The sequence below is a fragment of the Puma concolor genome, chromosome D3 (genome assembly GCF_028749965.1).
Source record: "Puma concolor isolate L17-30 chromosome D3, mPumCon1.1.hap2, whole genome shotgun sequence".
Lineage (NCBI taxonomy): Eukaryota > Metazoa > Chordata > Mammalia > Carnivora > Felidae > Puma > Puma concolor.
Genome location: NC_141678.1, coordinates 86,927,918 through 86,941,395, shown reverse-complemented (window position 1 = coordinate 86,941,395; position 13,478 = coordinate 86,927,918). Strand labels below are relative to the sequence as shown.

At 41.6% G+C, this 13,478-nt stretch overlaps 1 protein-coding gene across 5 annotated transcripts in view; it reads left to right on the top strand.

Annotated features, from left to right (window-relative positions):
- The window catches only part of RTTN (rotatin), a 163,872-nt gene that overhangs the window by 144,990 nt on the left and 5,404 nt on the right, over positions 1–13,478 (top strand). For 4 of the 5 annotated variants that reach the window (XM_086683207.1, XM_086683208.1, XM_025931071.2 and 1 more), the window contains 3 exons: positions 2,962–3,088; positions 5,839–6,041; positions 9,230–9,497. In XM_086683207.1, coding sequence (XP_086539333.1) covers positions 2,962–3,088; positions 5,839–6,041; positions 9,230–9,497 — 598 coding nt within the window. Of the gene's footprint in view, positions 1–2,961; positions 3,089–5,838; positions 6,042–9,229; positions 9,498–13,478 lie in introns of those variants that run through there. The other variant, XM_086683209.1, reaches the window with a different exon arrangement.

Below are 13,478 nucleotides of genomic sequence, written 5' to 3'. Positions count from 1 at the left end.
CTTCTTGTGCCCAGTGACTCCACCCCTCTGTCTGGGAACCATCGAGATGTGCTGCTGTGTCTGTGAGCATTGGTGCTGTCACTTAGAACACCAGGGTAGGAACTGTTAGGCAGGTTATGGTGTCTTGGGTGCTTTGATTTGCTTTGTCATAGTGATACAACACTAGTTTTCACAGAGAAATACTGTGGGAAATGAATAAGAGAAAGGTAAATTACAGGAGTTTCATTTTTTAAAAAACGTTCTTTTTTGCTTTTACTTGTGATAAAACTAGAAAAAACTTATCTGGAAAAAGAATATTTTGAACATATTCTTTAAGCTGTGTTAATTTGTTAAAGACACATTGCTAACAATTTACATTTCAGAACAACTTGAGAATTGTTTATACATTTCACTAAAATTCTCAATATATGAACTCTTTACTCAAAGTGGAGGTGTCATTTACTAAATTTGTGATCCATTATGCTAAATAATGTGCTTGCAGCTGGATGTAGTTGATATTAATCCGTGACACCTTACCCTGGTAATACTCTGGAACCCCTTCCAGGTCAGCTCTGCTTATATAGATTTATGAGGTACTAGCTGGGTACTGAAATACAGTGTTCACATGTGTATCACATTAGCCATCTATGAAAAGTGTAATCTCTCAATAACTCAAAGCATTTTTACATTTCCAAGTTGTTTAATAAGGAATAAATCCAAAAAAGAGCATATAGATTGCTCTTTGAGTATAAATACAGTCCTGTGGGGTAAAGATTCTTAATTTCTTTTCCTGTTCCAACTTCCTGAGGAGTATCACATGCTCTCAGTACTAACCGTTGGGTACGCTTTGGTAATTCACCAAGTCACCCATGGCTGCCTCACCCCATTGTCTGTATACGTGGGACATTTGGGGTTTCCATACTGGGAAGATCATGGTGGCTGGAAGGTAAATGAACTGTGGGGAAGGTTAGAGGTCGGAGACTGTAGTAGTCAGACAGGAGGTGATGAGCCCCGAATTGGGGCAGATGAAGAAGGGAAGGAGGGTGGGGAGACACTGAAGAGAAAAGAAATATGGAGTGATTTCCAGGCTCTACTTTAATGCAAGTGCGCATAATAGACCAGACTGTAGGCATGAGCGATTGTAATGTTCAGGTTCACACATGTTAATATAAAGGGTCTTTGGGACATCCAGGTGGAAAATGGCTGGTAGTCAGTAGATTACAAGGGTCTGGGGCTCTGAGCAGGATATAGGTGGGGGATATTAGGAGTTACCAGTGTAAACTGTTGAAATTTCCCAAGAGAGTATATACAAAAGCCTAGGTCATATCTGTAGAAACTAAACATGGAAAACAACTGGGATGGGAGTGCTGGAGAGCATTTGGAGATGTTCCAGGACAGAGAGGCTACATGGAAATGAATTAAGAGTACATCTTTAATAGATGCCACAGTGCTGAGGGTGGTCTTGGTAGCACTGTCAGGACAGAAAATAAATTGAACTAAGCTGAAGATTAAATAAGAGATGGGAAGTGAAAGCAATAAGAACCTTGGTCTTGAAAAGCAGCATTAATAATTTAGGACATACAGCATTAAAGGAAGTTAGTCTAGACTGGTTGTTTCTCCTAACATGTAAACTGCTTGAATATAAACAGAAGTGAGCAAACTGGGGACTAGTTGTTAAAGAGACAGGAAGAAGAGGACTGATTGATGGATGAAGGTCCCTGAGGAGGTGGGGAGGCTGTGTTTCAGAAGACAGATGGACTTCCTGACCACCAGCAAGGGAACACCTACTCCGCACTTCCGGGCAGGAAGGATGAGTGGATGAATATACAGATAAACTAGGTGGACAGAATGGTAGAGACGGAGCTCATACATAATTATTTCTGTCTTCGTAATCGTGGGGTTGTGTTCCAAGCTTATGAAGAGTGGGGTGAATAAGTAACCCTGGGAATGACTTCAGAGCTTATGGAGAGGGTTGAACACTGGTAATAACTTCCCACTCTCTTCTGCCATTGATGCTGCATAAAGTTGTACAGGGTGTGTGTATTTAATATAAATACCTACCTGTGTGCACATAAGGTCTATGAATTGCCTAGTAATTCCTGTTCATTTAAAAAATTGCTCATTACTGCAGACAGATTTTTTTTTTTAATTATATTTATTTTTGAGAGGGAGAGAGAACATGAGTAGAGGAGGGGCAGAGAGAGATGGAGACAGAATCTGAAGCAGCTCCAGGCTCCAAGCTGTCAGCACAGAGCCCGATGCGGGGCTGGAACTCCCCACCCGCGAGATTATGACCCGGGCCGGAGTTGGACGCCTAACAGACTGAGCCACTCCAGCGCCCCGCTGCAAATAGATTTTATACATAATACCGTCCTAGGGGTAACTGATCTTTGTAATAAAGACTATGAATTACATAAGAATTTGTTGATTGACATAGTATTTTGGCTTTTACTATATTCCAATTATTTATAAATAGTACTCTACTTCTGATGTGTCCACACTTACCAACGTATACACACACACATAAACACAGAGGAGAGAGAAGGTGGAGGGGAGAACTCAGAACTGACCAGAGTGTTTTCTTAACCAGAAAATCCCGTTTCTTAATCATTTTAGAGTACTTATGAGAGTTTATTCAATGTAGTGAGATATCATTGTCCTGTTTAATTTACATGTTTAGGAGCTGTTTTGGTGTTTTTTTGCTTGTTGGTTTCTAACATTTCTTAGCTAAGTTGTATATTGTGGTCACCCCAGTGTTAAAGGCACTTCCTGAGACTGGTCAGGCTCATGGTCAGGGCAGTCCTGGGCAAGGTGCTAAATCTGTCTGCAGGATTCTTGTACCAGCTTGCCCTAACCGGAACAAAGATAAATTCAGTTTTTGTCTCCTTATATATTGGTAACAGGTTTTTTTTTTTATTTGATTTTAATTTTGTATTTTCATATGTGCACACTAATACTGACTGTATTTCTTTCTCACAATAGGAAGCAGCTCTTGAAGCTCATCTGGTCCCTGTCTTGCACTCACTCTGGCCTTGGCTTTTGATGGATGATTCATTGATGCAAATTGCCCTGCAGCTACTTTGTGTCTACACCGCAAATTTTCCAAATGGTAAATAGATCCCAATTCTGCCTTTCAGTAATAAACTAAAATACTAATTTTATGTAATGCTGTGAAAATGAACTGAAAAACAAATACACAGTTTGAAGTGTTTCTCCTGCTTACAGAGGGCATGTTGGTGAGAGGGAAACTTTCTTATGGGTGTTACAAGATACTTTAGTATGTGTTTGTGCAGCCAGGAGGACTCATTAGGCAGCTCAGGGAATAGAGAGGGAGAAACTGACCTGGTTATATGGCAGTGGGAAATTGAATTTCATAGGGAAATCGAGAGAGTGAAAATTAACGATGTAAGACCTTAAGAACCAGATAAAGGTTAAAACTTTCATGGACTCTAGAGTAGGAGCTGGTGTGATGAAAGGCGACCCTAGACACAGTTGGCCTCGTAATAGCTGATGCCATTGGGACACCTCTTGTCACTCCCACAACACATGTTTTACTGAGAAGCTGCTGAGGGCCGTGCAATGTTAGAGGCCGGCAGCTAAGAGTGAGTGAAGGCAAGGGTGGAGGTGATGGAAAAGGAGATGGAGAGGAGAAAGCATGAAGTTAGCCATTCGAGCTGAGGGAGAGCAGGCCTGCCCGGGAGGTGGAGTAGGACTGCTGGCAGCAGTCACGTCCCCTTGGAAAGTCAGGGTCATGCACTTGAGGTCCAGTCACTACGTGTGTGTGCTGTCTTCCAGCCACCATCCAGCAGCTCAGCAGCTGGTTCTTCAGTTGTCAAAAGATGCACAGAGAAAGGACGGGAACTCAAAACAGTTCAGAGTCCATCTACTCACTCCCATGTGCTTACTGTAGTTTACTCCTTGACAGTGGGACGTGGGCCTCTGGCCAGCAGGGTCCCGTGACATCAGCAGACCTTCAAGTTCGTAACTCCTGAACTTTCATTGTGGGGCATGGAGTGCATGGCAGCACAGGTGGTTTTGTTTTTGCTCTGCCTCCAACTTCCTCGTCCGTACTTCTGTTTGGACAGTCTCCTCTCGCTGAGTCCCTCAGCCACCACTGCTGGTGGCTCGGCCCGTGCAGCAGAGCTGTCTCCTGTGCCGTGTGGGCACCTTCTCCTTCTCCACCCACCTTCCCTACTTAGTTTAGGGCTTAGGGAAGTAAGGAGGGAAAAAAAAAACAATTGCTAAATATTGAGTAAAAGAAACATTTTAAAGCTTTTGAAACTATATGTCACTTTTTACTTAAAATTGTTGTAAATATGAGATTGTGGTTAGGTTACTAAATGGGAGAAGAAACTTTTTATTTTCCTATCTAGTTTGTTTTCAAGCAAAACTCTGTCATTTAGTGGATCTAGTGGAAACCTTGCTATTTGGATACTGCGATTTGGTGTGAATACAGGCAAGACCACTATATTTATTTGTGTTTACTTGCCTTTTATGACTTTACTTTGCAGAATGTATTTGATTCTCATCTAGTGATACTTAAGCTAGCCTCCTTGCATGGACTGTCATAACTTAATTACACTTAGATTTATGTTACAATGCAGTAAAATGAATTTCTAATTCGTATATGGTTGGTTTCCTCCCTTGATAAATCCCATACGGTTGTTTAATTTACTGAGAGAACACTAGATTCTGGAAAACCACTTGACGCTTCTGGCTCTTGCTGCTTGTGAGCTGTGTGTCTCTCAACAAGCCACTGGCTTCTCTGAGCTCTGGCCTTTATCTATCATACATGGCTGGTACCAAACGTCCTGTGGACACACCCCAGGATTATCGCGTCCCTCCTTTTCTTTTTTCTTGTGTAAAATGAAGGCATTGGACCAACTTACCCCCATTTCTAAAATTCTCTTCTTCTGCACAGGTTTTTATTTAGATGTATTTTTAAGGAACTATTTAAAAACCTCTTATGCATATTTATTCTTAAAAAATGAATCTAGGCACACCTGGGTGGCTCAGTTGGTTGTGCGTCTGACTCTTGATTTTGACTCAGGTCATGATCTCACAGTTCGTTGGATCAAGCCCTGCGTCGGGCTCTGCGCTGACAGTACAAAGCCTGGTTGGGATTCCCTCTTTTCTCTGTTTCTGTCTGTCTCTCTCTCTCCCTCTCTCAAAACAAACAAACAAACATTAAGAAAAAATAAACCTAGTGTTTTAAAATGCCTTTTTGAGGGGTGCCTGGGTGGCTCGGTCGGTTGAGTGGCTGACTTTGGATCAGGTCATGAGCTCACAGTCTGTAGGTTTGAGCCCTGCATCGGCCTCTGTACTGACAGCTTGGAGCCCAGAGCCTGCTTTGGATTCTGTGTCTCCCTCTCTCTCTGCCCCTCCCCTGCTCATGCTCTCTCTCTCTCTCAAAAATGGATAAACATTAAAAAAAATTTAGATCATTAGACCCTCAGTGAGGACAGCAAATCCATCAGGCTGTATGTAGATGTCAACACTAGCCTTCCCTGCTGAATTGCAGTTCATAGGTTAGTGGATAAGTCATTGAGTAGGCAGATATGCTTCACTACTTAGGTTGTTTTTTTTTTTTTTTTAAGTTTATTTATTTATTTTGTTAGTGAGAGTGCATGCGTGCAAGCAGGGGAAGGGCATAGAGAGAGGGGAGAGAGAGAATCCCAAGCAGGCTTCATGCTGTTAGTGTGGAACCTGACCCGGGGCTCAAACTCATGAACTGTGAGATCATGACCTGAGCCAAAATCAAGAGTCAGACGCTTGAATGACTGAGCCATCCAGATGCCCCAGGTTTTTTAACTAAATAGTGAAACTAAGATGACATTATGATAGGCTATGTTTTTTAAGGTTGCAGTTCTCTTTGTTGGTCAAGTTGTGGGCCATATCCAGTTCAAGCTGCCTATAGAGGAGCGCCTGGCACCTCTCTGATGGGGTGTATCCTGAAGTTGGCTTCCCAGATGCCTCTTGAGAACACTGCAGTTCAGCAGATGGTTTTTATGTTTCTTTCGAACCTGGCCTTGTCTCATGACTGTAAAGGAGTAATTCAGAAAGTAAGTACTTAATTTGTCCTTCATATCTTAAAAAAGAGTCGAATAATCCTTCTAATCAAGAACATTTATGAAAAATCTAGAACTCAGTTTCTAGGATTAAATTATTATGATTTCAAGACATTGTGTTTTAAAAGACTGTGAAAGGATTAAGGGGTTCACTATGTTTAAAGCCAATTGATAGATGACACATGGAGAGGACAGGCTAGAGGATGATCATTACACTTCCTTTCAGTTTATCTTCTTACTTTTGGATCATATTTTACCTCTCTCAAAAATGAGGGGTTTAGAATTAGAAAGACAGCTGTCTTACATTTATTTGAGATTGTACAAGTCATGTCCAGTCTTTACGTAGACCAAATGGAACAGTAGCGATCTCAGTTCAGTTTACATAGTCAGAACAACGTGTGAAATGACAGCCATCTTGCCCTGCTTAGACAGATGTTATCAGTCCTCTGGGACTCCAGTGCCAAAACTTGACTTCTTATCACTGATTTTTAACCTAGGGTACTTTGCAAGGGATTGAATGAGTTAAACAAATTGTAATACACATGTTCAGTGAGATTATATTTAGATATGTATGACCAGAATCCCTAATTTGGAAGATCCTGTACATTGTGAATATGATCATGTCTGTTATTTACGAGTAGTACTTTGAGTGTTTTTGTTCCCTTTATACGGAGGCCAAGACAAATTATGAAAGTTGACAGTATTCATGAGAATTGAATCTCCATTTCCTCTCCTGTGTCAGCCCCCCACCCCCACCCCTTCCAGAAAAAACCCACATTGACTGCAACCTCCAAATAAATAGCAGTTTTACTAAGGAACAATCTTTTCAGTGGTGTGTTGGAGCTAACTCAGGCTGACTCATGAGTATCATTGCTGATTTTCAGGAATTCTGTGACCCAGTTGACATCACGGTGCTATCTTGAAATCAGCCATGGTGGGAGGGCTCACACTGTATAAATTGGCAAAAGGTGCAATCAGGGACCCACTATCCCACCAGAACCACAGGTGGATATACACATCACGCTGCACTGGATGTCTGTAGCCCCGTCCCTACACGTGTGAGAGCATGGGCCGGGGGCAGTGCTTTCCCCCGCTCCCCTCTGGAGCACACGGGTGGAGTAGAACAGGAGCTCCCGAACAAGTTGTCAATCTCGGGTTTGACATGTGACTTTGAGCAGGAGACCTTCTCTCTTTAAGCTTCGGTTGCTTCATTTGAAAACTTACTGGGTTAAACAACATGATCTCTAAGGTGTCCTCCACTCTCAATGCATGACTCTGTTCCTGTACTCAAGCATATATTGATATATATTTCATGTAACTCTGTTTCAGGTGCAGCTCAGTCAAGTTGTTTTTCCTCTGCTCTAGTTAGGAAACCCCCGAGCCTTCCTCTGCTCCTCTGTTAAAAGAGCCCTGGGTATTTAACAGTTCTACCTGTCCGTTACCCTGCTATGGGCATTAGAAGACGTAACCAGCACTTTTGTACAACAAGACTCTAAAGTGTCTGGTTTCTCTCCACCATGTTTCTCTACATTCCACATGGTATAGGAAATTGTCTAAAAGCATCTTTAGCTCCAGCAAAGGGAAGGAATGCCCATAGTATGTTTATACTTGAAAGCACTGCCGTATGTTTTATCACTAGTGTCTACTCCAGATCTCCAATATCATGGTAGAATGTAGCTGAACAGGAAAGGCAAGGGATAAATCTAGAAGGCGTCAGTTTGGACTGAGCAATGAGAAGTAGGTGTGAGTGACAGTGCAATGCAAAGTGGGCATGTGGTTTCACAGTTTACTTGTTGCTTGGGTAATGTTGTTAATATTTCTGTAGCTAATTTCATTTTTTTTTTTTGGTAAGTTTTTACTAAATTCCAGTTGGTTAACATACACAATTAATAATATTAGTTTCAGGTGCACAATATAGTGAGTCAGCATTTCTATATCCTTTCATTTTTAGACTCAGAGTCCTTTTATGTAACAGTATTAAATGTGTTTAATAGATTCAAGCCAACATCTTGATTTAGGTGCAGGAGAACCCAGGAATAGGCCAGAATAGATTATTAAGCAGGAGGGAGATGAGAGATAGCCTGGTATTCCGGGCAGTTAAGAAAGTTAAGTGATCACACTTCTGTTCTCCAGTCAAAATATCCAACTGATATTTTTGATACCCCTCTATAAGTTTACTAGGGTGGCATGTAGCCATGAGAAATCATCTGTAATGATAAGCAGTGGGGGTAAAGTGAATATATGATATCCATGTAGATTATTTTATTTTATTGTACTTTTTAGAGAGTGTGAGCAGGGGGCAAGGCAGAGGGAGAGAGAGAAAGAGAGAGAGAGAGGAAGGGAGAGAGGGAGGGAATGAATGTCAAGCAGGCTCCATGGTCAGTGTGGAGCCCGATGGAGGGCTTGATCCCACGACCCTGGGATTATGACCTGAGTCGACATTAAGAGTTGGATGCTCAGTTGCGCTTTAAAAATTTTTTTAATGTTTGTTTGTTTGTTTATTTTAAGAGACAAAGAGCATGCAAGTGAGGGGGGAGCAGAGAGAGAGGGAGAGAGAGAGAATCCCAAGCAGGCTCTGCACTGTCAGTGCAGAGTGCACATGGGGCTCAATCCCATGAAGTATGAGATCATAACCTGAGCTGAAATCAAGAGCTGGATGCTTAACCTGCTGAGCCAACTAGGCTCCCCCAGATTTTTTTTTTTTTTTTTTAAGCACACTTGTAGCTATAAAGATTCTGGTCTGCTCAGTACTACTAGAGTTGTTAACTGGTATCCAAGACTGACTTGGGTTTTGTTTTCTTTTTCCTCCCCATAGGATAGTTTTTAATGAGTAGCAAAATTGCCGGAAGGCAGGCAGAGAGAGAGAACTCAGGAGGCCTGAAATAATCCCCAACTGGAATTATCCATCCTAAATAATTAAGAGTTGACTATATGTAGTTAGTTTATCCATCGTCAGGAAAGAATTAGTAAGAATTAAAAATTTGAGCACTATTTTGTTTTCCTTAATTTTTTCACTTATACCTGGAAACAGTTTAGATGGGAGTATTTGGAAGTTGTTAGGAGGAAGGAGAAATTAAAGTTGGGAAAAGAAGAGCAGAATGCTAGTTAATTGGTCTCCAAGGGACAAAGAAAATAATGAAAAGAGTCAAGAAGAAAATAATATTCTCTCTGTTTATCCACAGAGTAACTTCTTACAGAACTTTCTGTCTCTAACATTGCCAAAAGGAGGAAATAAGCATCTCAGTAATCTGACCATTCTTTGGTTGAAGTTACTCTTGAATATCTCACTTGGAGAAGATGGCCAACAAATGATCCTGAGGCTGGATGGCTGTTTGGACTTGCTTACAGAGATGAGCAAATACAAGCATAAGAGCAGCCCGTGTATACCTCTCCTTATTTTTCATAATATTTGCTTCAGTCCTGCCAATAAGCCCAAGATCCTGGCTAATGGTGAGTATTCACGTCACACACACACACACACACACACCCACCCATCTATACATGTGGTCATTCCTACAGTATTCCATTTAGAGTAAAACACAAAATGTTTTATAAGTAATCTGCCAACTATTTATTAAGCACCACTGTGTTCAAGGCAGTGTGGGAGGCAGAGGCCGTTGGAACGAATCAGGTGTGACCCCTGTCCTCAGGGATGAACCAGACATGGCTCCAGCCCTCCAGTGGCTGCCGGGAGTCTTCCCGGGGTTACCGAGTCTTGCTGTTGGTGGCTGCACTGGATCCTGGAGGTGGTAGGGAGGAGGAGCCTGGCATGGGCGCTCTCTGGCCTCACCCCGACTTCTCCCATCTCTGTTCTCCTGGCTCCCCTGGGTCTTTGAGCAGATGCTGCGGTGTCAGTGAAACCTCTTCAGACCAACCGGCCAACGTGATAACCCCCACATCCTTCTTCCTGCCTCCCGTCCTTCTCTCTCTCTCTCTCCTCTCCCTCCCTGTTGACATTACCACCAGGTGAGATACTATATGTTTTTGGCATATATCTGTTCATTCCTAGTCTGCCCACACTAGAACATTAGCTCCTAGGAGGTCAAGAGGTTTCTTTTTCCTTCACTTGGCATCTAGAATTGTGCCTGTCACTGGTGAGCATTCAGTGAATATTCAGTGATTGAGAGAGCTCTTGAATAGGCAGGAGAGTTCAGGATCCAAGACCAAATGGTGAAATTAGCCTTACAGAGACCTGATTCTCTGAGATGTAGGACAGGTGGAGGTAAGGATTTAGAATAATTTTGAAACAGAAAGAGGGAAATGGAAAGGTCTGTTTCTGCAGCCATGTGCTGTTTCTGTGAGTAGAGTGTGACGTTTATAGGGAGGGAGTTTTATAAGGAGGCATCGCATTGTTTGGGGGAAATAAAAAGAGGCGAGCTCTAGAAATCAGTTTATAAACACACATGAAGTGCCTGGAACCATTTATGGAGCGTAGTGGCTGCTCCAGATGGGCTAATTGTGTTTTCCTCTCATGTTCTGTACTTAGTGTTTTCTTAGAGGTGTTTTCCTGTGACATGTGGAGTTTCTAAGTGAGTGTCAGTGATTCTGCTTATGTTCTCCCGTGTGTGCTGGTGCTTCTCTTTTTCTGATAATTATTGGATAGCTGGAAATATTAGGGAAAGATTTTAGAAGCTCAGTCAGCTTTTAACGTAGTGAGATGAACTGTGGATCTAAGCTCTGCTTTTCCATAACTCCTCTACGGATGCTGTGCTGGCCGCCGTGGGCTTGTGCCTCAGCCCTTTGTTTGGTAGAGAGGATAATGATAGGCCCTGCCACATAGGGCAGTGAGGTAGCTACGTGAGGGATCTTTTCCCATGCCTGCTCTCATCTGTTAGTTTTTCTTTCTCAGAAAGTTTTTTCTTTGGGGACTACTCACTGCAATTTTCTTCCTAAGAGAGTTGGAAAAAGGACAGCTTAAGGGAACTCAAGGAGAAGTCTGCATTTCCCCTCTGGATTTATTTTTAGCTTTTCTTTGTAACAGTGATGCTCTCTCTTCTTCCTTAGCTTAAAGCACATGGGCAAACTTTTGGTAAGAAGGAGCTTCCTCAGCCCCACAGACATGAGATCGGGGCCTCCAAGGCAGGGATAAGAGGCAGCAACTGTGCAGTTTTTGTATGGATCTTTGGAGGCATGTCACAGGCCTTTTCCACTTGGGGATCCAGAGGGAGGGCTTAGCAGAGGCACCTAGCTTAAAAATCTACCATGTAAGGCTGCATAATTCTGATAATTAGTGCCCAAACCTCTGGTTTTGATGGTCAGGAGTAGAGTAGGTTGTGAGGCTTGGAAAAATAGAGCCAGAGTATTCCTTGTTTCTATAAATGTCAGGCAAGGTCTGCTCTGAAAACAACAAAAATATGCTAGATAAAATATATCAAAATTTACCTTAAAATCTAAGAACTGAAAAGATAGTGGGAAACTCCCAGGCCCATTTTGATTGAAAGTCTGTGCCTCGAGAGACACAAAATATATACATGAAATGTGCATTTTTTGTCTCGAGGACATTTGCCAACATTGTATGCTTGGCTTTTGTTCAGGCATGCCAAGGAGTCAGGGAAATACAGTTGAGAGTATCCACGACAGGGGGAGTTTGGGGCCATCTTGGCTGTATTGTGTAAACCCCAAAGACCTAGCCTCTTAAGAGAAAGACGAATCAAAATTAAATTGGTCCCCCAACCCACATCCAGGTGATTATAAGGAAAAGAAGAACAAGTGTGAGAATGGGCACCACAGACTGCTCCCCACAGCTCTGCACCCCACAGATGCATAGACTGAGTGGCCTGTGACCTGGTTTGAGCCGAACCTTGATCGACAGTGCTTCTGGGTGCTTAGCAGAAGCAACCTGCCACTCTGATGGATGGAGGACAAGTGCACACTAAGCCTCAGAGAACCTCCACAACTAATTTTTCAGAAGTATTAACTAGTATACAGTTAAATGTGACCAATCCCATCGGGAAACATGGCAACATGAGGAAGAACCAGCAGGGAGAAATATACCAACTTATCTGCCTAGGCTTCAGATATTATAATTATAAAACAGATTTAAAGATAAATTTAGTTATACCATATTTAGAAAAATAAGTGACAAACTTGGGAGTGTTTGCAGGCGATAGGAAAGTGAAAAATTGAAAGATTTGAAATAATAGCCAAACAAATTCTATAAATATTTATGTACCCAACATGGGAGCATCCAAATACATAAAGCACCTACTAACAAACATACGGAAATAATCGATAGTAACACAGTTGTAGTAGGGGACTTTAACACCCCACTTACATGAATGGACAGATCATCCGAACAGAACTTCAACAAGCAGACAGTGGCTCTGAATGACACAGCAGATCAGATGGGTCTAACAGGTATATTCAGAACATTCCATCCTAAAACAGCAGAATATACATTCTTCTCAAGTGTCCGTGGAACATTCTCCAGAACAAATCCTATATTAGGCCACAGAACAAGTCTTAACAAATTCAGAAAGTTTGAAGTCCTACTATACATCATTTTTGACCACAGCACTATTAAACTAGAAATCAGCCACAAGGAAAACTCTGGAGATTTACATGGAAGGTAAATCATATGCTACTAAACAATGACTGGATCAACCAGGAGATCAAAGAGGAAAGCAAAAAATACATGGAGACATATGAAAATGAAAACACCACAGTCCAAAATCTTTGGGATGCAGCGAAAGCTGTTCTAAAAGGGACGATTAGAGCAATGCAGGCCTACCTCAAGAAAAATCTCATGTAAACAACCTAACCTTATAGCTAAAGGAGCTAGAAAAAGAACAAACAAAACCCCAAACCAGTAGTTGGAAGGAAGTAATAAAGACCAGAGCAGAAATAAATGAAATAGAAACCAAAACAGCAATAGAACCGAACAATGAAGTCCAGGAGCTGATTCTTTGAAAAGATCAGCACAAATGTGCTAAACCTTTAGCCAAATTCATTAAAAAAAAAAAAAAAAAATGAAAGAGGGATTCAAATAGAATCAAAAATAGGATTAATAACAACTGATACCACAGAAATACAAAGAATTGTAATATTATGAAACATTATATGGCAACAGATTGGACAACCTGGAAGAAATGGACAGATTCTTAGCAACATAGAACCTCCCCCAACTGAATCAGTTAGAAATAGAAAGTTTGAACAGACTGATTACCAGTAATGAAACTGAATGAGTTATTAAGAACTCCCAGTAAACAATAATCCAGGACCAGATGGCTTCAAAGGTGAATTCTACCAAACATTTAAATAAGAGTTATACCTATTCTCAAACTATTCTCTGAGGCCAGCATTACCTTGATACCCAAACCAGATAAAGATACTACAAATAAAGAGAACTATAGGCCAGTATCTTTGATGAACATAGATGCAAAAATCCTCAACATAGTATTAGCAAACCAAATCCAAGAACACGTTAAAAAA